The sequence below is a fragment of the Rhinatrema bivittatum genome, chromosome 7 (genome assembly GCF_901001135.1).
Source record: "Rhinatrema bivittatum chromosome 7, aRhiBiv1.1, whole genome shotgun sequence".
In the NCBI taxonomy this organism is placed as follows: domain Eukaryota; kingdom Metazoa; phylum Chordata; class Amphibia; order Gymnophiona; family Rhinatrematidae; genus Rhinatrema; species Rhinatrema bivittatum.
The window spans coordinates 38,367,211-38,389,132 of NC_042621.1; the positions used below are offsets into that span (position 1 = coordinate 38,367,211).

Sequence of the window (21,922 nt, forward strand, 5' to 3'; positions counted from 1 at the left end):
ATGGAACGAGTAAACGTTAATAAGTTGTTTATTCTTTCGAAAAGTACAAAGACGAAGGGACACACAATGAAGTTACTGGGTAATACATTTAAAACTAATAAGAAAAAATATTTTTTTACTCAATGCATAACTAAGCTTTGGAATTTGTTACCAGAGGATGTGGTGAAAGAAATCCACTGCTTATTCTTGGGATAAGTAGCTTGGAATATATCTACCCCTTGGGATCCTGCCAGGTACTTGTGACTTGGCTTGGCTACAGTTAGAAACAGGATACTGGGCTAGATGGATCCTTGGTCTGACACAGTACGGCAAGCCTTATGTTCTTATGTTATGTTCTTAACAATCCTCTTTTTATTGTCAAATTATTATTATTATTATTTTTTTAATTTATTCTTTATTAGTTTTTCAACATAATACAAATAAGGATTATACCTTACCATAAGGCATAGCATTTTAACATTGCTCACAGATGATATATATTTAAACTAACCCCACCAATTTTTTTTTATACTATTTGCCTTTATTTATAATATATTTTTAAAAAGCAAGATTATGCCCAAATAATATCCCGCTAGATCTCATCTTTGTAACATGCTCTTTGCAGCACAGTTTATTTTGTCTTCCTTTGCTTTTGGTAATCATAAAGAAATGGTTCAGCTACACATTCAAAACAATGTTTTGTCAGTGCACTTATCTTTATGACATAATCCTTTTGGCATGATCAGTTCTAGCCTCTGTTTTCAACCATTCCAGTAAATGCAGACATTGGCAACGTTTTGCAGAATAGCTACATCAGGGCACAAAATCAATTTTATGCTGTTCCATTTCAGTGAACATTTTCCTTTTGTTGTATTCCATACAGCTGAGGCATGAGACCAGGCATGTATCAGAGAGTTCAGTACAGCAAAGAATTAACTGGAGTCCTCTGGTGGAGGAGAGGCTGCATAGCAGCCGGAATAACACCTCTGACTGCTGGGTTTGGCATCCTATGAAATTCTCTGGACTAAATTCTCTGTTCTGATACCTTTTCTCTTGCTTGTTTCATTTATATGCAAGTAAAGACTTGCAAAGAAAAGCAGGCAGAAAATTAGAAAGGAAAATTTAAAAAGAAAACTTTACAAATTGTCCATTACCAAAGAAATAAACATATAAGCAAAGGAAGGGGGGGGGGGGGAGAGAACCCAGCAAACAAAGGAGTAGTACAAAGAAAAAGTTAAAACAAAATTTCTCCCCATAGGGCAACAAACCCTCACATATTCAGCAGAGTACCTTCACTAATTATCCCATCTGAATAGATTAGGAAACAGTAGCAGGAGATTCTCCTGTAGTGGAAACTCTAGAATCAATAAAAATTTTAATTGTGAAAGTTCAAAAAATACAAATTTTTCAGAGGAAAAGTTAATTACACATTTGCAAGGAAATCTTAACAAAACACAGGCACCCATATCCAAAATCTCACTATGTATAGACAAACATTTCTTCCTTCTTTCTCGAGCAGCCCTACAAAAATCAAGAAAAATCCTCACTTTGAACCCCATAAACAAAAAAAACAAAACAAAAAATAAAACAACCCAGATGAAAAACCAAATTATGGTCTTGTAAAGAAGCAAAGTAACAAGCCAAATGGCCTTATGATCTTTGTCTACCACAGTAGATTCCAAAATTGCTGTTAACTCTAGATTCATATTTCCCTGATTCACAGCTCCCTGACTGGTATCTCTGACTTCTACCAGGAAGATAGTAGGCCCTAAGAATAGTAGCAGAACATCTGGGTAAATACTACTACTATGTCCTCAGGAGAAATCATGGTGACAACAGGAAAATTTAGAATTCTTAAATTCAACAATCTCATTGAGTTCTCCATATTTTCCAATCTCCGATTAACCAAAGTCTTGTCTTGAACAAGGGAAGCCTGGACAGAAACCAGTCTATCAGATGTTTGCTGCAAAGTTTCAAACTGGGTAGACTTGGCCAAGATAGATCCAAACACAAGAAAATTCTAACTGTAAACATTATCAGTAGTAGTGGTCAATGAATTTAAGGACTTTTCCTCTGAAGAAAGAACACTACAGATGCTGTCCAAAGTGAAGGAGCAAGGCTTAGGAGCATTATGACTTTCTAATGATATTCTAAAAGATCCATCAGGCTTATGGCTGTCGGCTGATGTTACCTTAAACCCACCAGCCTCAGAAAACTTCCCAGCTCCTAGGCCACAGAGCTCTGGACACCTTCACCTGGCTGCCGCTAGCTTCCATTATTGCTCCAGCTAGTATTCTCTGCAGATATCCCTCAAGACGTTGCCACCCCCCCCCCCCCCCCCCAGCACTTCCGGCAGAGCCAGCTCCAATAGGCTCCATGGCATCAGAGTCGGGTCACAGGGGAAAGAGGATCTCCACCACCAGGGAAGAGCGAAATGTCTGCTGCCGCTCCTGGCAACTGCGTTACTCCTTCGATGCCATCTGCAATGAAAACTGCTCCTGGAGTCATGGAGGGAAGCAGAAAGCATTCCTCAATCTCCGACAATCACATCGGGGTTCCTTGTCGATAAGTGGGGGGAACCCCTTAAAACTTCCCCTTGCGCTTGACCATAAGGTAACAGACAATGAGCTAATGAGAGCTCTTTCAGTGCACCCTTCTCAAAGCACCATCTTGGATCTCCCTCTTATATGTGATTCTGTTGCCCTTGCTTTTGAAAGTAAGATAATAAACATCAGAGCTGAGTTTTTAAGTAATTCTTCTGCCTCAGCTTCTTATGTTTCAATGCAGGAACCTGTTCATCAGTTATCTGCTTTCAAAAAAGTTACTCCTGCAGGTTTAAACATTCTGTTAAAACAGATGAAGTCATCCTCTTTCACTCTTGATCCATTACCTTTTAAATAAGTTAAGAACCAAGACCTAAGATTACTCTCCCCGATATATGATATTAATTCTAGTTTAGATCAGGGAGTTCTTCAGTCATTGAAGACAGTAGTTGTTAGGCCTGTGTTGAAGAAGCAACATTTAGATCCAGAGCTACCTGATAATTAATGCCCCATTTCAAATTTGCCTTCTCTTGCTAAAATCATTGACGGGTCGATACTCTAAGGCCGCGGTAGAAACAGTGCGGCAGTGTCAGGCGCACCCTCGTTCCCCGCACGCACAGTTCTCTTCACCTACCGCTCTATACTCTCTTCTAATTGCATGCAAATGCATGCCGCGGCTGCGAAGCCTTAGGCAAGCGTTAGGCCCGCACAACCCATTTTACTGTATAGAGCGCCTATACAGTATCCTGGGTTCGCGGGCCTAACGCTTCATGGCCGCGCTGGTATCTGTCATTTCAAATGTCATTTCAAATGACATTTGAAATGACAGGTACCAGGAAGTGGACAGTTATGTTCCCCGATGCTCGGCAAACTATCCCCCAGCCCCCGCTCACCTGCCCTGGCCCCGTCCGGTCTCCGGTGCAGCCCCAGTCCTGTCTCCTCCTCCCGAAGCAAAAAAAAAAAACAAAACTGAAAAAGTAGCAAGGCTCGGGCCTGCTACGATAGTCCCTTCTCCCTTCTCCTCTCCTCCCGATTTCGGCGCTCAAGGCGGCCGGGTGGGCGTGCATTCATCCAGGCAGAGGGAGCCGGCGGCGAAAGCGGCCTCCGGCTCCCTCTGCCTGGATGAATGCACGGCCCCCGCCGGCAGCGAATGAATGCCCGTGCGATTTCGGCGCTCAAGGCAGTCACATGAGTGACGTCACGCCTTGAGCGCCGAAATCGCACGTGCATTCATCCAGGCAGAGGGAGCCGGAGGCCGCTTTCGCCGCCGGCTCCCTCTGCCTGGATGAATGCACGGCCCCCGCCGGCAGCGAATGAATGCCCGTGCGATTTTGGCGCTCAAGGCATGAGCGCCGAAATCGCACGGGCATTCATTCACTGCCGGCGGGGGCCGCTGGATGAATGCACGGCCCCCGCCGGCAGTGAATGAATGCCCGTGCAATTTCGGCGCTCATGCCTTGAGCGCCGAAATCGCACGGGCATTCATTCACTGCCGGCGGGGGCCGTGCATTCATCCAGGCAGAGGGAGCCGGAGGCCGCTTTCGCTGCCGGCTCCCTCTGCCTGGATGAATGCACGCCCACCCGACCGCCTTGAGCGCCGAAATCGGGAGGAGAGGAGAAGGGAGAAGGGACTACCATAGCAGGCCCGAGCCTTGCTACTTTTTCGTTTTTTTTTGCTTCGGGAGGAGGGGACAGGACTGGGGCTGCACCGGAGACCGGACGGGGCCAGGGCAGGTAAGCAATATTTTTACACTTTTTTTACACCATTTTTTACACTTTATTCCCGTTTACATTTTCGAACACCACACTAACACCACACTAACACCAAGTAGAGGGTAGCGGTAAACTAACAGGTTAAGGACGCGGCAAAATAGCGGGTTACAAAGGAGATAATCTGAGCGCGCGTCACAGTATCGGAGGGGAATAGCTAATTCCTTCATTATATAGCTAATTCGTTCATTTACATATCATATACATGCTGCGTGCGGAAAGGGTTATGCATCTGTTTTAAGAAGCGCTAAGGACACGTGAAACTGGAGACTGTATCGCTGAATCGCCTTACGCGTCCGAATTGTGCGCTCCCAGCACGTTACAGACGGGAAATCTTAAACCGCACGTTACAGTATCGACCTGTGAGAAAGCTATGCAACTTCAGTTGTCTGCGTTTCTTGCGAGCACCCTGGTTTTGCATTCTAAACAATTTTATTTATTTAAGAGTTTTTATATACCGTCATTAAGTTATTCACCATCATAACGGTTTACAATAGGGCACCTATATCAAAGAAAAATATGGCTCGCAAATTACATGGGTGGTGCCATTAGTATTCGGTAACAAACAGGAGTTTATATCAAAAGACATTTACTTGGGGGATTGAGTGTTTCATAGAAATTCGTCCTGATGGTTGACTACAGTTAAAAATAGGTTGAACTAATTCTATTAGGAGCTGGGAATTAGGCATTGGATGCTTTATGCCGCTTATCCCTACAATGCGTATAATGCAAAGGCCACAGTACTGAAATTGCATTCTCATTTTTAATCAATGCAGTCAGTTTGCTTTTTGATAAAGGGAAGTTGGTATTGCTAGTTTGCTTAGATATGAGTGCCGCTTTTGACACTGTTGATCATCAGCTTTTGTTAAATCGATTGCATGAAAAAGGTATTCGTGAACAGGCTTTATTTTGGTTTAAATGATTTTTGGAATCCAGATCATATTCTGATGTTTGGAACTCTTTAAAGTCTTCTATCACCTCTTCAAACTGTGGTGTACCACAGGGATACATTCTTTCACAGATTTTTTAAAATTCAATCTTTATTCAAGTTTACTTGGTTATTACATGAAAAACTAAAGAAATAAGGAAACATAGGTTCACAGATTTTATTCAACTTGTATTTTGCACCACTTGCTACTCTCCTCCAAAGTTTAAGATTCTCCAGTTTTCTCTAAACTGACAACATCCAGATTATTGCTCAATGTGATCCAGATTGACCATCCCCTCTGAATGGTTTTAAAAACCGCTTGACTAAAATAGATAATTGGCTGAAGTTTGCCAAATAAAGTAAATCCTAGCAAATTAGAGGTAATATGTTTCTCTAGGAAATCTGTATCGACACAGCTCCCCATGCCTGGTATGGAAAATACTCCCATTCTAGTTCAAGATACTATCACTACTCTTGTGACAAGCTTCACTCATCCTTAACCTTTTCAAAGCAGATTTCTCACTAATTGCAAACTTTGTATTTCTTTTTACATTTTATCCGTCAACTTAGACCTTTTTTGGATTGTGCTGACCTTCAATGTCTCACTTACTCCCTAGTCTTATCATTCCTGGATTATTGTAATGTTTTGTTTCATGCTCTATCTTCCAAACAGCTGGGAAGGCTTCAAACAGTTAAAAACACAGTGGCCAAACTGATATTTGGGTTGGGAAAATACAATCGTGTCATCCATTTGATTCAAGACTTATACTAGCTCCCAGTCTGTCTACAAATCCAGTTTAAAATTGGATGCTTAACATTCAAAACCCTACACTGGGACAATCCATCCTAGTCACAATCCTCGGTGATCACTGTGCTCCTCCCAACAGGAATTACTGGTATTACTATCCCACAGAGACAACAGAATGGAGAGAACTAAGGAGGTCTGCTTTTCATTCCTAATACCTAGTGTCTCTGGAATGCCTTTCCACCGTCCTTGTGTTTAGAAAGAGACTATTTTAAGTTTAGGAAAGCCTTGAAAACCTTTTGGCTTTTGCAAGCCTTCCTGACCAAAACTGTTTGCATATTTAGTTAAGTTTTCTGTTTCTTTTTTATACTATTGCTATTATATTATGCCAATCCTTTTTATGATATTTCTGAATTTGCTTAAAATTATGTATCTGGCATATATTTTTTGTAGTTCTATGTAGTTTTTTGGTTTTAGTCCCTGTTATGTTGGGTTATATATTTTTCATTGTGCCTTATTTTGATTTAACTATGTCTTTTATTGCTTTTTAGTTTATATATGTTACTCTGAATACTGTTTTATTGTACATCACATTGTTTTACTCTGTAAAATTTACAATCAAGTTTTAAATAAACTAAACTAAACCACCTGCTGGAGGCAGAAATACTGAGGGACTGCAGGTGGCACAGTGTCTTATTTACAGGCCGATACAGTATGGACACGGAAGAAAGAGTGCAGTAGTGCCGGGCGCACCCTTGTTTGCTGCACGCACAGTCCGGATCACATACCGCTCGATACAGTATTTAAATGGCATGCAAATGCAAGCCGCGTCCATGAAACGTCCATGAAGCGCAATCCATTTTACTGTATAGAGTGCTAAACAGCGCTCTATACAGTATCCTGGGTGCGCTGGTACCTGTCATTTCAAATGACATTTGAAATGACAGGTACCAGGAAGTGGATACAGGAGAAGGGCTGGTGCAGTTTGTTTTGTTGTCTGTGCAAATGATTGTTTCACTGCCTGACCCCTCACCCCCCGGGACAAGACCTTTAGAGGAGCCAGGATCGGGCAAACTTTCCCCCAGTCCCCGCTCACCTGCCCTGGCCGTGTCCATGGGTGCCGGTCTCCCGTGTGGGCGTGCTGGCAGCTCCGGAGCAGCCCCAGTCCTCTCTACCCTCCTCCCGAGCGGCTTCAGCAGCAGCCTGGGGCGGATCAGGCACTCCCCATGCGAGGCGCGGCTTCCAGCAGCCCCGGCTGGTGAAGGTGCATGAACGCCTGCCTATACGTGCATGAGCGCACGCCATGACCTCGGATGTCCAGCTGGGCGCTCAGGTCACGGCGTGCGCTCATGCACCTTCGCTGCCATGAGCGCACGCCGTGAGCTCGGACATCCAGCCGGGCGCTCAGATCACGGTGTGCGCTCATGCACCTTCGCCGGCGAGGGCTGCTGGAAGCCGCGCCTCGCATGGGGAGTGCCCGATCCGCCCCAGGCTGCTGAAGCCACTCTCGCCACCGGCTGCCCCCGGGAGGAGGGGAGAGAGGACTGGGGCTGCTCCGGAGCTGTCAGCGTGCCCGCATGGCAGACCGGCACCCATGGACGCGACCAGGGTAGGTGAGCGGGGGCTGGGGGAAAGTTTGCCCGATCCTGGCTCCTCTAAAGGTCCCGGGGGGGTGAGGGGGTCAGGCAGTGAAGCAATCATTTGCATGCGCTCATGCACCTTCGCCGGCGGGGGCTGCTGGAAGCCGCCTCGCATGGGGAGCGCCCGATCTGCCCCGGGCTGCTGAAGCCTCACAGGAAAGTTTGCCTGTGAAATTTCGTCTCTCTCTGCTGGGGCTTGCCTGACGCTCCACACTAACGCAGGGGTAAGGGTAGGCGGTAAGTTAGCAGGTTAAACACGCGGCAAAACTGCAGGTTAAAAAGGCGATAATCGGGGCGCACGTTACTGGATCAGAGGGAATAGCTAATCCGATCGTTTACATATCCTATACATGCCGCGGGCGGAAAGGGTTACCCGTTGATTTCAAGAAGCGGTAAGGATGGGTTAAAAGGGATAATGAATCGCGGGTTGGACTTACGCAGCCAAATTGTGGGTACAAAGCGGGTTAGAAGCAGGGTAACCGCGGCCGCGCTTTACTGTATCGGCCTGTTAGGCTGTTACAGTAAATCTTTTATTCTCTGTCTCCATCTACTGGAAGAAAAACTCATCCATCTGGACTAGTCTAGCAGATGATAAGGAAGCACTTTCTGCTTTTGCATCAAGCTTTTCCATGGAGAAAAGCCTTATTAGAAATGGACTCACAACCTGTTAAGTTTTGAAGTATAATTTGTTTAAAAATACAAAGTGGCGGCTATATTCCTTACTATTCAAAATGTTGGGGGCTTAGGTGACAGTGAATTCAAATCTTTGTCTCTGTGAAGGGAAAGGTGTTTTTTTTGTATCCAAGATACACACAACAGTTGGTCCCCATGATCCTGGTTCACAAGATCAACTTGAAAAATACCTAGAGTATGAATTAAGCAGCAGCAGCAGAATAAATATATATAAATAAATAGTATTGTTGACAAGAATGGTTGCTTTTGACTGCTTCAAAATAATACAAATCCTTCTGCAAAATGACATTCTGAAAGAAATGAAATTATCATAAATTCCCCAATGGAACAAAGGAACTTTACCTGCAATAGAAGCAAATGCTATTTAGGAGACATCAAAGCAGAAAAGAAAAAAAACAAAAAATAGAATATGCCAGAATTAAAATTTAAAAAATCATTTAATTTACCCAAAATCTGTAAAATAGAAAACATAAGATTTTCTTGAAAATAAACTAAAACAATTTTAATTAAAAACCCTTTCACTGCTTAAGTTGAACATTCTGTTCATTTTGAGATCTTTACAAGTGAGATCATGGACAGAAGTAGTAAAGCAAATCCTGGCCTGGCTAACCCCAACAGTAACCAAAATATGCTAATAAATTAATTCTTAGACCAAAATATACAGTTTGCTAATAATACGGATATTTATTGTAGATCTGAGAATCAAGACTGAGACTTTACAAGGATAGAATTTGTGAACCATGGAGATAAAACCTTGTTGTGTGTCAGCCAGGGCCTTTTGCTGAGGCGCTTGGATCTCCTACAACTCTTAGATATGCAATAGAAAATGCCTTACCTTGCATCGTTCACTCTCAATCCAGTGCTTGTCTGCCTCACCCTTGAGTTGCCGGTTTTCTTGTTGCAGCCTCACCATTACTTCTTGCACATAGCTTCAGGAGAGAGAAGAAGTTTATAAGTATTTGTTTCTGCCTAAGTACAGCATAGGAAGGGAGAAGTGATGCTCATCAAAGACAGGATTGTAATAAGGGATGGGTAGACAAACTCAGTCATAAACCGTGCACCAAATCATGCTGAGGACAGAAGTAGAAAAATGACCTAGGGAAGCCCATGATCATATGGTGGACTTTATGGGGTAGATTTTTAAAAAGTGCGCCTTCGCGTACTTTTGTTGGCGCACCAGGCGCAAACAAAAGTACGCTGGATTTTAGTAGATACGCGCATAGCCGCGTGTATCTGCTAAAATCCAGGATCGGCGCGCGCAAGTCTGCCGATTTTGTACAGCTGGCGCGCGCCGAGCCGCGCAGCCTGCCTCCGTTCCCTCCAAGGCCGCTCCGAAATCAGAGCGGCCTCGGAGGGAACTCGCTTTCGCCCTCCCCTCACCTTCCCCTTCCTTCCTCTATCTAACCCACCCCCCCGGCCCTATCTAAACAACCCCTACCTTTGTCGGGGGATTTACGCCTCCCGGAGGGAGAAGTAAATCCCCGCGCGCCAGCGGGCCGCTAGCGCGCCGAGACGCGACCTGGGGGCGGTTCCGGAGGGCGCGGCCATGCCCCCAGCTGAAACCACGCCCCCGGGCCCGCCCCCGAAACGCCGCGTCCCGCCCCCAAAACGCTGCGTCGATCGGCCCCGCCCCTGACACGCCCCCGACACCCCCCCTCGAAAAACCCCGGGACTTACGCGAGTCCCGGGGCTCTGCGCACGCCGGCAGGCCTATGGAAAATAGGTGCGCCGGCGCGCAAGGCCCTGCTCGCATAAATCCGGGCGGATTTACGCGAGCTGGGCTCTTAAAATCCGCCCCTATGATTTTCTCCACAATTTCCTTGGCTTTTTTTTTTCTGATTTGGGCCACAATTGCCAAAACTTCACACACAGGCAAATGCAGGTGGGGACTGTGATTCTGATTTAATCACAATTTTCGGGCTCATCTCTTTTCAATGGAGTCATAATAAACTTAATGTGGTTCATATCATGACACACCTAAGAGCACTGTAAGGCAAGTGAACAAAAAGAAAAGAAGAAACAAACCAATATGGTTGTCTACAGAGGTAGCAGAAAGAGGTCAGCATTTGAAAAATACAAAAGAAAAATACACAAGCAGACTTATCAGGAAAACAAAAGGGAGGATGGAAGGTTGGACAAGCAAAAACACCAGTTGCTTAGTCAATAAAAGGAAGAGATGAAATATTCAGATATATAAAGGAGAAGTAGAAAACCATAGGGTAAATAGGTACAATAAAGGGAGAAAGTGTGATTTTCGAAGAAATGCTGCAGCAAAAGACAAAAATATTAAATAAATTGTTTTGCTCAATATTTACAGATGAGGAAAGCAAAATTGCTTACCTTGTAATAGGTGTTATCCCAGGACAGCAGGATGTAGTCCTCACATAAGGGTGACATCATTGATGGAGCTCTATTGCGGAAAACTTTCTGTCAAAGTTTCTAGAAACTTTTGACTGGTCCTGTGAGCCACAGAGCATGCCCAGCATGCCATGATATTCTCTGCCACAGGCGTCTCTCTTCAGTCTCGTATGTAGCAATAAGCCTTAGCAAAAAATAAAATAATAAAACGTATCGGACCCAACTCCGCGGGGTGGCGGGTGGGTTCTGTGAGGACTACATCCTGCTGTCCTGGGATAACACCTATTACAAGGTAAGCAATTTTGCTTTATCCCAGGACAAGCAGGATGCTAGTCCTCACATATGGGTGAATAGCAAGCTAGAGGCTGAGTCATTTTCTAGTGAAGCAACAGTGAAGTATTGTTGTTGAAAATGAGGCAGCCGAAGATCACAGCAGATTGGATGTAGAAGGAGTTGGGGGTTATACTGGAAACAAGTTCTTTAAGACAGATTGTCCGTAGGCTGAATCTTGTCGTCTCTGCTTGTGCAAACAGTAATGAGCTGCTTTATATATGTCAAGAATTGGCACTGAACGATAGTGCGCTACTGAGGTTGACATTGCTCTAACTGAATGCGCCTTTATTCGCCCTTGGAGAGGAAGGCCTGCTTTTTCATAGCAAAACTGTATACAATCTGCTAGCCAATTGGATAGAGTATGTTTACCCACTGTTTTTCCCGGTTTGTTTGGATCATAAGATACAAAGAGTTGAGTGGATTTCCTGTGGACTGCAGTGCGGTCTAAGTAGAATGCTAGCGTACGCTTACAGTACAAGGTATGTAAGGCCCGTTCTCCTTGGTGAGAATGAGGCCTTGGAAAGAATGTGGGCAAAACTATCGATTGGTTCAAGTGGAACTCCGTAACTACTTTAGGAAGGAATTTTGGATATGTACGGAGAACCACTCTGTCATGTAAGAATTTTGTATAAGGTGAGTATGTGACAAGTGTTTGTAACTCACTAACCCTTCTAGCCGATGTAATGGCTATAAGGAAGATAGTCTTCCATGTGAGAAATTTAAGATCACAGGAATTCATGGGTTCAAACAGAGAACGCATGAGTCTTGTTAAGACCAAATTCAGGTCCCATTCTGTGACAGGTGGCCGAATTGATGGTTTAAGGTGAATTAAACCTCTCATAAATCGACTGACAAGAGGATGTGTGGATATTGGTGCATCTCCCATCTTGTTATGGTAAGCTGAATTTGCACTTAGGGGTACTCTGACAGATGAAGTCTGGAGACCAGAGTCTGAAAGAAGGCATAAATAGTCTAGTAGAGAAGTTGTGGGGCAGGAGAAAGGGTCAATGTTCTTTTGTGTGCACCACAAAGTAAATCTTTTCCATTTTGAAGAATAGTTCTTTCGTGTTGAAGGTTTACGAAAAGCTATAAGCACTTGAGATACATTAGTTGAAAGACTGAGTGGTTGTAAAATCAAACTTTCAACATCCATGCTGTCAGGGATAGTGATTAAAGGTTGGGATGGCGCAACCGACCCTGATCCTGAGTTATGAGAGTGGGGGCTACACCCAGGCGAATTGGTTCTCTGATTGAGAGGTCTAGAAGTGTGGGAAACCATACTTGTCAAGGCCAATACGGGGCTATGAGTATCATGGACCCTTTGTCCTGTTGTAGCTTCACTAGAGTTTTGGTTATGAGCGGTATCGGAAGATACGCATATAGAAGGCCTGAGTTCCAAGGGCAAGCAAAGGCGTCCTTGGCTAGTTGGTAATTTTATCTGTGCAGAGCGCAGAATTTGTCAACTTTGTGATTCAGGGGTGACGCAAAGAGGTCTACTTTCGGTTGTCTCCAACGTTGAAATATCCTGGTCACTACTAAGGGATCCAGGGACCATTCGTGTGGTTGGAACTGGCGACTGAGTTGATCCGCCACTACATTGTGAATGCCTGTCAGATAAGTGGCCCAGAGAAACATTGAGTGTGTCAGGGCCCAGTCCCAAATCTGTGCAGCTTCTTGACAAAGGAGATACGAACCCGTACCTCCCTGTTTGTTGATGTACCACATGGCCACTGTGTTGTCCGTTTGGATTAGAACAGTCTTGTGTATAAGGCAGTCCTTGAACGCATGCAGCGCATAACGTATAGCTCGAAGTTCCAGGAAATTGATTTGAAATGTTGCTTCGAGTTTTGTCCAAGTACCCTGGGTTTGGAGATTGTTTATGTGAGCTCCCCAACCTAAGGTGGATGCATCTCTAGTTAAGGTTATCTGTGGGACTGGTTGTTGGAAGGGTAGGCCCTTGCGCAAGTTGTCCTTGTTCGCCCACCAAAGTAGAGATGAACGTAGTTGGTAGGTTACTTGAATTGGAGAATACAGTGGTTGAATGGCTTGGATCCATTGTGATCTTAATGTCCTTTGGGTTACTCTCATGGCGAGCCGTGCCATAGGAGTGACATGTACTGTGGAGGCCATGTGACTTAGTAAGGTTAGAAACTGATGAGCTGTTGCTTGTTTCCTTGAGTGAATAGAGTTTGATGGTAGGGAAAGCGTTTCTGCTCGATCCTCGGGTAGAAAAGCTTTTGAGAGGATGGTGTTCAATTCTGCTCCTATGAATTGAAGCAGGTGAGATGGGACTTTTGATAATTTATGAGAAAGCCCATGGAGTGAAGTAGAGTAATTGTTCGACTGAGAGAAGCCAGAGCTCCTTGTTGAGATTGACTTCTGATGAGCCAGTCGTCTAGATAGGGGAAGACGTGGACACTTTCCTTGTGCAAGTGTGCTGCTATTACTGCCAGACATTTTGTGAAAACACTGGGAGCTGAGGCAAGTCTGAATGGTAGTACTCTGTACTGGAAATGTTGATGACCCACCATGAAGCGCAGATTCTTGCGGTGAGGAGGGAATATTGGAATGTGAGCGTAAGCGTCTTGTAGATCCAGAGAACAAAGCCAGTCTCCTGTTTGAAGAAGTGGAAGCATGGTGCCTAGAGAAACCATCCTGAAATTTTCTTTCTTCAGAAATTTGTTGAGATTTCTGAGGTCTAGGATGGGACGTAGGCCTCCTGTTTTCTTTGGAATGAGGAAATAACGGGAGAAGAATCCTCTGCCCTGCTGAGTCCGGGGCACCAGCTCTACAGCCCTGGTTCTCAGAAGAGTGGATAATTCTACTTGCAATTGGATTATGTGATTTTCGGTTAGAGGAAGAGGTCTCGGAGGAGAATCTCTTGGAATTGAGAGGAAATTGAGTTGGTAGCCTCTAGATATTATTGCGAGTACCCATTGGTCTGTTGTTATTTGTAACAAATGGTTGTAAAAGGAGGATACTCGGCCTCCTACTGGAAGCTCTGGATGAGGATTGGAGAGATGGCTTTGGTCTCTGGGAAGAACCTCAAAAGCCTGCAGCCGGTCCCGTCTGCGGTGGAGGTTGAGGCCTAGCTGCCCTAGGCTGTCTGGACTGAGCTCTTTGCTGTGGCCTAGTAGATCTGCCTCATGATGTTGGAGGGTAATAACGCCTCTGTCTATAGAAAGGTCGTCTAGATTCCTTTCTGGGAGGCCGATGAGATGACTGGGCAGCAGAATCCTGTGGAATTGATGAAAGTTGGCGCAGGGTTTCTGTATGTTCTTTTAAAAGTGCAACTGCATCTTGCACTTTGGAACCAAAGAGGTTATCACCCAGACATGGTAAGTCAACCAATTTTTCTTGGACTTCAGGCCTGAGGTTAGAGGCTTTAAGCCATGCCCAACGTCTTGCGCTTATACCAGAGGCCGCTACTCTGGAGGCTGTTTCAAATCCGTCATAAGCAGCTCGGACTTCATGCTTGCCAGCTTCAAGTCCTTTGTGAATAATTGCTTGGGCTGCTTCCTGATATTGTTGTGGTAATGATGTGGTAAAGTCTTGTATCTGTTTCCACAGATTTCTTTGATACTGAGTCATGTATAATTGATAAGATGAAATCCTGGTATTTAATATGGCTCCTTGGTAAATCTTTCTTCCCAGAGAATCTAAGAATCTCTGATCCTTTCCTGGGGGAGTGGAGGAATGCAGCCTTATTCTTTTTTATTTCTTTTGTGCTGATTCCACAACCACTGATTGGTGTGGAAGCTGTGACTTTTGGTAGCCAGGAACAGACTGAACCAAATAAGTAGTATCCATTCTTTTATTAACAGTAGGTACTGAGCATGGGTGCTCCCAAAGTCGATGCTGTAAGTCCAGGAGGACTTGATGAACAGGTATGGCTACTACTTGTTTTGGAGGATCCACAAATTGGAGAACCTCCAATGTTTGTTGCCTAGAATCCTCCTCCGTCATCAATGTGAAGGGAACGGTGTCCGCCATATCCTGGACAAAATTTGTAAATGATAACTCCTCCGGTGGAGATTTTTTCCTTTGGTCTGGTGGTGAAGGATCCGACAAAGTCTTCAGAGGAAGTGTCTGTATGTCCCTCATCCCAAGTATCGTACTGATCATCTTGATGAGGAGATATGGGGAGGATCTTGGTGGACGAGGAACTCCTGATGGACCTGGTTGCGGGTCATCGAAGGGAATCTGTCCAGGAACCTCTTCTTGTGGTATAGATGGAAGAGCACAGACTACTTTATCGAATCTTTTCATGAGAAGCTGGTAAAGCGCTAGCTCAGGATGTCCTGGAGCCCCAGGTAACATCGGCATCGACTTGGGTTGCGGTGCCGGCATCAGCACAGGCATCGACGGGGTTGTCGGCATCGGTGCGGGCACCGGCTTTGGTGTAATCACCGGCATCGGCGAAGGCGCCGGAATCGATGTCTGTTCTTTTAAGGCCTGAAGAACCACTTGTCTGATGAAATCTGACAATTCCTGCATAACAACTGATGCAGGCAGAGCAGCTGTATGCGGTGGCGGTGTAGATGTTGAAGGAATCTCCCTGTGGAGGAATCTCCCTGTGGAGGTTCGACTACTGGTACGTCTTCATGGGGTAAAGGCCCCGGCATTGAAGGTACCGGTGTTTCCTGAGTTCTTGGCCTTTTCGCGGTCTGTTCCTCCAGGGAAAGAAGCACCACAGGCATCGATGTATGTCGATGTCGGTGCTTTGAGCGGTGTTCTATCACTGACTTCGTCGATGCTATCGATGACGTCGGCGATGGATGGTCCCCCGACCTTTCCGGACGATGTTTTTTCAAAATTATTCTTTTTGAAACTCCTGCCGGTGAAGATTTAGTCGAGGTAGAGGGAGATGGCAAAAGTTGCAGATGGAATAGATGCTCCATCTTCTCTTGGCGGGCTTTTCGTCCCGGAGTCATTTCTGCACATTTAGTGCAGGTTATGACATCATGTTTTTCCCCCAAACAAAGAACACACTCGAGGTGTGGGTCTGTAATGGACATTGTCCGATTACAGATGGGACACTTTTAAAATCCCGTAGCCATTTTAATGTCGACAGCCTTCGATGAGAAGGAAGTGCGAGAGAAAAAAATTTTTACTCAGAGAGTAAAAACGAGACAAGATTACTCACTAGCCGGTGGAAACCTGAGAGAGAGATCCCGTGTGGGCGAATATATATGAGAAAATATGACTTTTAGTCAGCAAAACACTGAGAAATTCTCACAAGGCTCCTGCTCCGCGATGCCTACAGCAGTGCGGAAAAATGAAGACTGAAGAGAGACCCCTGTGGCAGAGAATATCATGGTATGCTGGGCATGCTCAGTGGCCTCACAGGGCCAGTCAAAAGTTTCTAGAAACTTTGACAGAAAGTTTTCCACAATAGGGCTCCATCAATGATGTCACCCATATGTGAGGACTAGCATCCTGCTTGTCCTGGGATAAAGAGACATACCCAAGGCGGAAAATCGCACTGATAAATGTGAAATGATTACAAAACAGCTACAGAAAAGGTGGTACATAAAGGGGTAAATTTTCAAACATACAAAATCGTAGCGGCCTGGGAGGGAACTTCTCTTCCCCCTGTTCTAACCTTCCCACCCCTTCCCTTAACCTTTCCCCTCCTAGCCCTACTCTAACTCCCTCTGCCCCGACATCTGTCTTATCTTAGTCAGGCGCAAGTTGCGTGCACTGCCAGCCTGCTGGTACACGATCCTCCGACACAGCAGTAAATGGCCACTGTGCCAGAGGCCTCTGTCCTCGCCCCCAGGCCACCCCTTTTGTAAAGCCCCGGGATTTAGATGCGTTCCGGGGCTTTACGCGCGTAGCCGGGCCTTTATAAAATAGGCCCAGTGCGCATAGGGCTTTTAAAATCCAGCTCAAAGTATTTACATTTAATGAGACTGGATAATAAGGCCATGAGACCCAATAGTGTATGTTTATTATTTATTTATGTATTTCCCACCATTCAGCCACTTCAAAGTGGATTCGGATTATATTCAGGTACTGTAGGCATTTTCCTGTCCCCAGAGGGCTCATTTATTAAGCCACACAATTTTTCCCTAGAGGGAAAATACCACAGGATTCACTACTTGCAGTATTCTCTGATGCAGCTTACTGAATACTGTGGTATTTTTTCCTTGTGGTATTTTACCACAGTAAAATACCACAAGGAAAAAAATGTAGCTTAGCTGGTCCCAGGAAAGATTGAGAGATGCCAGCCCCACAGCCTAACAGGGCAAAAGTATGTCAGCTGGTGCCATATTGAAAGTGATGGCGCAGGGCCCAGAGCCTAAGGGGTACTGCAGTTCCCACTAGGCCACAAGGGATTTTTAAGGTACAGCAAGGCAAGAGAAGGGGTGTTAGCAGCCTTGGAGGGTGAGGGGAGTCGGAAGCTTGAGGAGGGGTTATTTTACAAACGGGCATAATTTGGTCATGAAGGGAGGAGCTTGTGCTGCAGGCTTTTTAATGTTTTTTTGTGTAATTTTTTTAATTTACCACTGCCCTCAAAGGGTGGCAAAGGTGAATGGGGTTGGGAAAGTGGGTTATAGACACATGTACATTTGTTTATTATTATAACTCACCATCTGATACAAACACATGTACATTCATTTATTATTATTGTTCCATAGAAAAATACAAAACAAAATCCAAACTCACTCACTCCACATTCACCCCATAAAACAGACAATATTCAAAAGCATACCCAATAAATGCAAAAACACATGATGAACATCAAAAAACAAAGATGAAAATTAGCTACAATACAGTGCAGTTCTTATATCACTGAACAGTAAGAACATAAGAACATAAGAAAATGCCATACTGGGTCAGACCAAGGGTCCATCAAGCCCAGCATCCTGTTTCCAACAGTGGCCAATCCAGGCCATAAGAGCCTGGCAAGTACCCAAAAACTAAGTCTATTCCATGTAACCATTGCTAATGGCAGTGGCTATTCTCTAAGTGAACTTAATAGCAGGTAATGGACTTCTCCTCCAAGAACTTATCCAATCCTTTTTTAAACACAGCTATACTAACTGCACTAACCACATTCTCTGGCAACAAATTCCAGAGTTTAATTGTGCGTTGAGTAAAAAAGAACTTTCTCCGATTAGTTTTAAATGTGCCCCATGCTAACTTCATGGAGTGCCCCCAAGTCTTTCTACTATCCGAAAGAGTAAATAACCGATTCACATCTACCCGTTCTAGACCTCTCATGATTTTAAACACCTCTATCATATCCCCTCTCAGTCGTCTCTTCTCCAAGCTGAAAACTCCTAACCTCTTTAGTCTTTCCTCATAGGGGAGTTGTTCCATTCCCCTTATCATTTTGGTAGCCCTTCTCTGTACCTTCTCCATCGCAATTATATCTTTTTTGAGATGCGGCGACCAGAACTGTACACAGTATTCAAGGTGCGGTCTCAACATGGAGCGATCAGAGGCATTATGACATTTTCCGTTTTATTCACCATTCAGTATCTTTTCATGTGTATCAATACTTTTTCTTCAAATTCTGCTCGTTTTTCCTCTTTGTATTTTGATGTTCATGTAACTATAGCTTAGGTTATTTTTCCCTATACGCATCACCTTGCACTTATCCACATTAAATTTCATCTGCCATTTCGATGCCCAATTTTCCAGTCTCACAAGGTCTTCCTGCAATTTATCACAATCTGCTTGTGATTTAACTACTCTGAACAATTTTGTATCATCTGCAAATTTGATTACCTCACTCGTCGTATTTCTTTCCAGATCATTTATAAATATATTGAAAAGTAAGGGTCCCAATTCAGATCCCTGAGGCACTCCACTGCCCACTCCCTTCCACTGAGAAAATTGTCCATTTAATCCTACTCTCTGTTTCCTGTCTTTTAGCCAGTTTGTAATCCATGAAAGGATGTTGCCACCTATACCATGAATTTTTACTTTTCCTAGAAGCCTCTCATGAGGAACTTTGTCAAATGCCTTCTGAAAATCCAAGTACACTACATCTATCAGTTCACCTTTATCTACATGTTTATTAATGCCTTCAAAAAAGTGAAGCAGATTTGTGAGGCAAGACTTGCCTTGGGTAAAGCCATGCTGACTTTGTTCCATTAAACCATGTCTTTCTAAATGTTCTGTGATTTTGATATTTAGAACACTTTCCACTATTTTTCCTGGCACTGAAGTTGAGCTAACTGGTCTGTAGTTTCCAGGATTGCCCCTGGAGCCCCCTTTTTTTAAAATGTATTTATTGAAATTTTTACATTTAACAATCAAATAATCTTGACTGAACAGAAAATAAACCAACCAATTATCCATAATTTAACCAAAGTAGTTCATGACAACTTAGTCAACACATATTCTAACATACATAATTGGTTGTATAACATAGTCCTCAATATGTGGGGATATCCAATTACTCATGAGAGCTTCTACCATATTTTTACTATCAAAGAATTGTAGTTAGACTTACAACTTTATATTTATAGAACTTCTTAGTTTACTGAGGGGAAGGTACATCTAGGCTAGCTGTTTCTGTATTAGGAGTTACTCTATCTGAAATAAATTTGAGCAATTGAGATAGAGTGTAAAATATATAATTAACTTCCTGATATCTGATATAACATTTACATGGGAATTTTAACTTAAATCTAACTCCCATATTTAATATCTGGGGCCTCATAAGCAAGAACTGCTTCCTTCTTTCCTGCAGTCTCTTCGCTACGTCGGGGAAAATCTGTACTTTCATCTGAAGAAACATTGTATTCATATTTCTGAAATACATTTTCATTACTAAATCCCTATCCAACTCCAGCAGAAAGGAAACAATTAGAGTTGCAGGTTGTGCTAAGCTTGTATCAGAGGTCACTAATATCTCCGATATATTTAAAGGAGAAAGTACTTGGAATTCCTGGCCTTCACTAATTTTTGCTTTTAACGGTGGCACATAGTAGATTTTTGTCAACGGTGGAATTGTCTGATTGGAAAATTTCAATATCTCTTGTGCATACTTTACTCACATGTCTCTAGCCGAGACTAGTGGCACCCTTGGAAAATTTAATAATCTCAGGGTTTTCCCTCGTGCCTGGTTTTCTAAGTTCTCAAGTCTTTTCTCCAAAGTTTGATTTTCCTTTACCACATTTAAGTACAGATCTTTTAAGTTCCCAATATTATGTTGTACTGACTCCATAACACGTTCTTGTTTAACATTTTCTTCTTGCAATATTCTAACTTGTTTATCCAGGTCTTCCATTTTTGTTATAACAGGATTTATTTGAAAGGAGATATTTTCATTTAGAATTACTAGAGTCTCCCAAATAGTTTCTAGTGTTATAACAGAAGGTGTCATCATCGGTATGATTTTTCTGCGTTGTTCCGTTCCTACCTTCCCAGCAGCTAGTTCCATTGATGTCAACCTCTCTCCTCCCGCTGAGATCCTCCCAGAACCTCTGAATACTTCGGGCTCCACCGCGGTTACTGCTGTTGCTTCTGCCCCTGCTCTTCCGGGGCTGGTGACATCATCAGTTCGTTTCGGTGTTGACTCCCGATGAGCCTCAGTAGCCTCCCTGATTTCCGCAGGATTTTCTGACGGCGTTCTAAGTACCGGGGACATGGATGTTTCAGAGTCCTGGAGAGGGTCTTCTGTATCCAGGCTCTCCTGACCCTTCTGCAGACATCCTCCCGGTCTGGTAAGTCTGAAAACCACATGGGCATCCATCGGTCCAAATTTCAGGGTTCCCAGGGGGGTCTCCATTAGTTCACGCTCCTTAGCCCTTCTTTTTCGGGCCGAGTACGGCATTGTTTTAGCAAGGAAAAATATTTCAACCACAAAAGTGGGAATCCAAGATGATATTTTAATTACCCGTTTACAGGAAATAGGTATTTCAAACAATGTATTAAAATGGTTTAAGTCATTTTTCACTGACCGATCATTTCAAATGAATATAAAGAATTCTTTATCTGATAAAGTTCCACTTCTAACTGGTGTTCCGCAGGGATCAACGTCATCTGCAACCCTTTTTAATGTTTATCTCCTGCCAATTTGTCATCTTACAGGATTGGGTCTGAAATTTTACGTGTATGCAGATGATATTCAGTTTTTAGTACCGATTGAACATGATTTTGATTTTACTTATAAATTAATGACCATTTATCTAGACGCCATAAAAAAATTATCACAAATGAAATTAATTCTCAATACAGATAAAACCGAAATTGTATTATTAGAAAGAAAGCAATCCCTAGTTGATATTCCACCTTTCAAATTTGAGAACACCAATTTGATACCTACATTTTTTGCAAGAGGTCTTGGAGTGACAATTGATACCGAGTTAAACATGAGAAAACATATCGCGATAAAGTTAAAAGACGGTTATTTTAAACTATTAACTCTGAGAAGATTGAAACCATTGTTAGAACCCTCTGATTTTAGATCAGTGCTTCAAGCTTTGTTATTTGCTAATCTTGACTATTGTAATGCTTTAATGCTTGGTCTACTCAGTCTACGATGAGACCTTTACAGGTTTTTCAAAATGCTGCAGCTCGGATCCTGACAGGAAAAAAGAAGTTTGAGCACATTACGCCAACCTTGATAGAGTTACATTGGTTGCCTGTGCATTTTAGAATACACTATAAGGCAGCATGTATAATACATACTATAATTTATGGTGAAAGAACAAAGTGGCTTAATGCCGCTCTTCGATTGCATGTACCACAAAGGAGCCTTAGATCCGCTAACAAAGGTCTTTTATCAATTCCTTCTATTAAATCTGCACACTTTAGTCAAATATGAGAGAGGGCACTATCTATCGCAGGATCTAAGCCGTGGAACTCATTAACATCCCAATTAAGAATGCAGCAGGAAAAAAATAAATTTAAAGCAGAACTTAAAACTTGGCTATTCCATGCGGCTTACAGTAGAGATGAGAAATAGATA

General features: G+C 43.5%; 1 protein-coding gene across 5 annotated transcripts in view; it reads right to left on the minus strand.

The window, feature by feature from the left end:
- Positions 1-21,922, minus strand: part of PMFBP1 (polyamine modulated factor 1 binding protein 1) — a 1,053,891-nt gene that overhangs the window by 34,582 nt on the left and 997,387 nt on the right. For all 5 annotated transcript variants that reach the window (XM_029608277.1, XM_029608279.1, XM_029608278.1 and 2 more), the window contains one exon: positions 9,134-9,227. In XM_029608277.1, the coding sequence (XP_029464137.1) occupies positions 9,134-9,227 (94 nt within the window). The remainder of the gene's footprint in view (positions 1-9,133; positions 9,228-21,922) is intronic.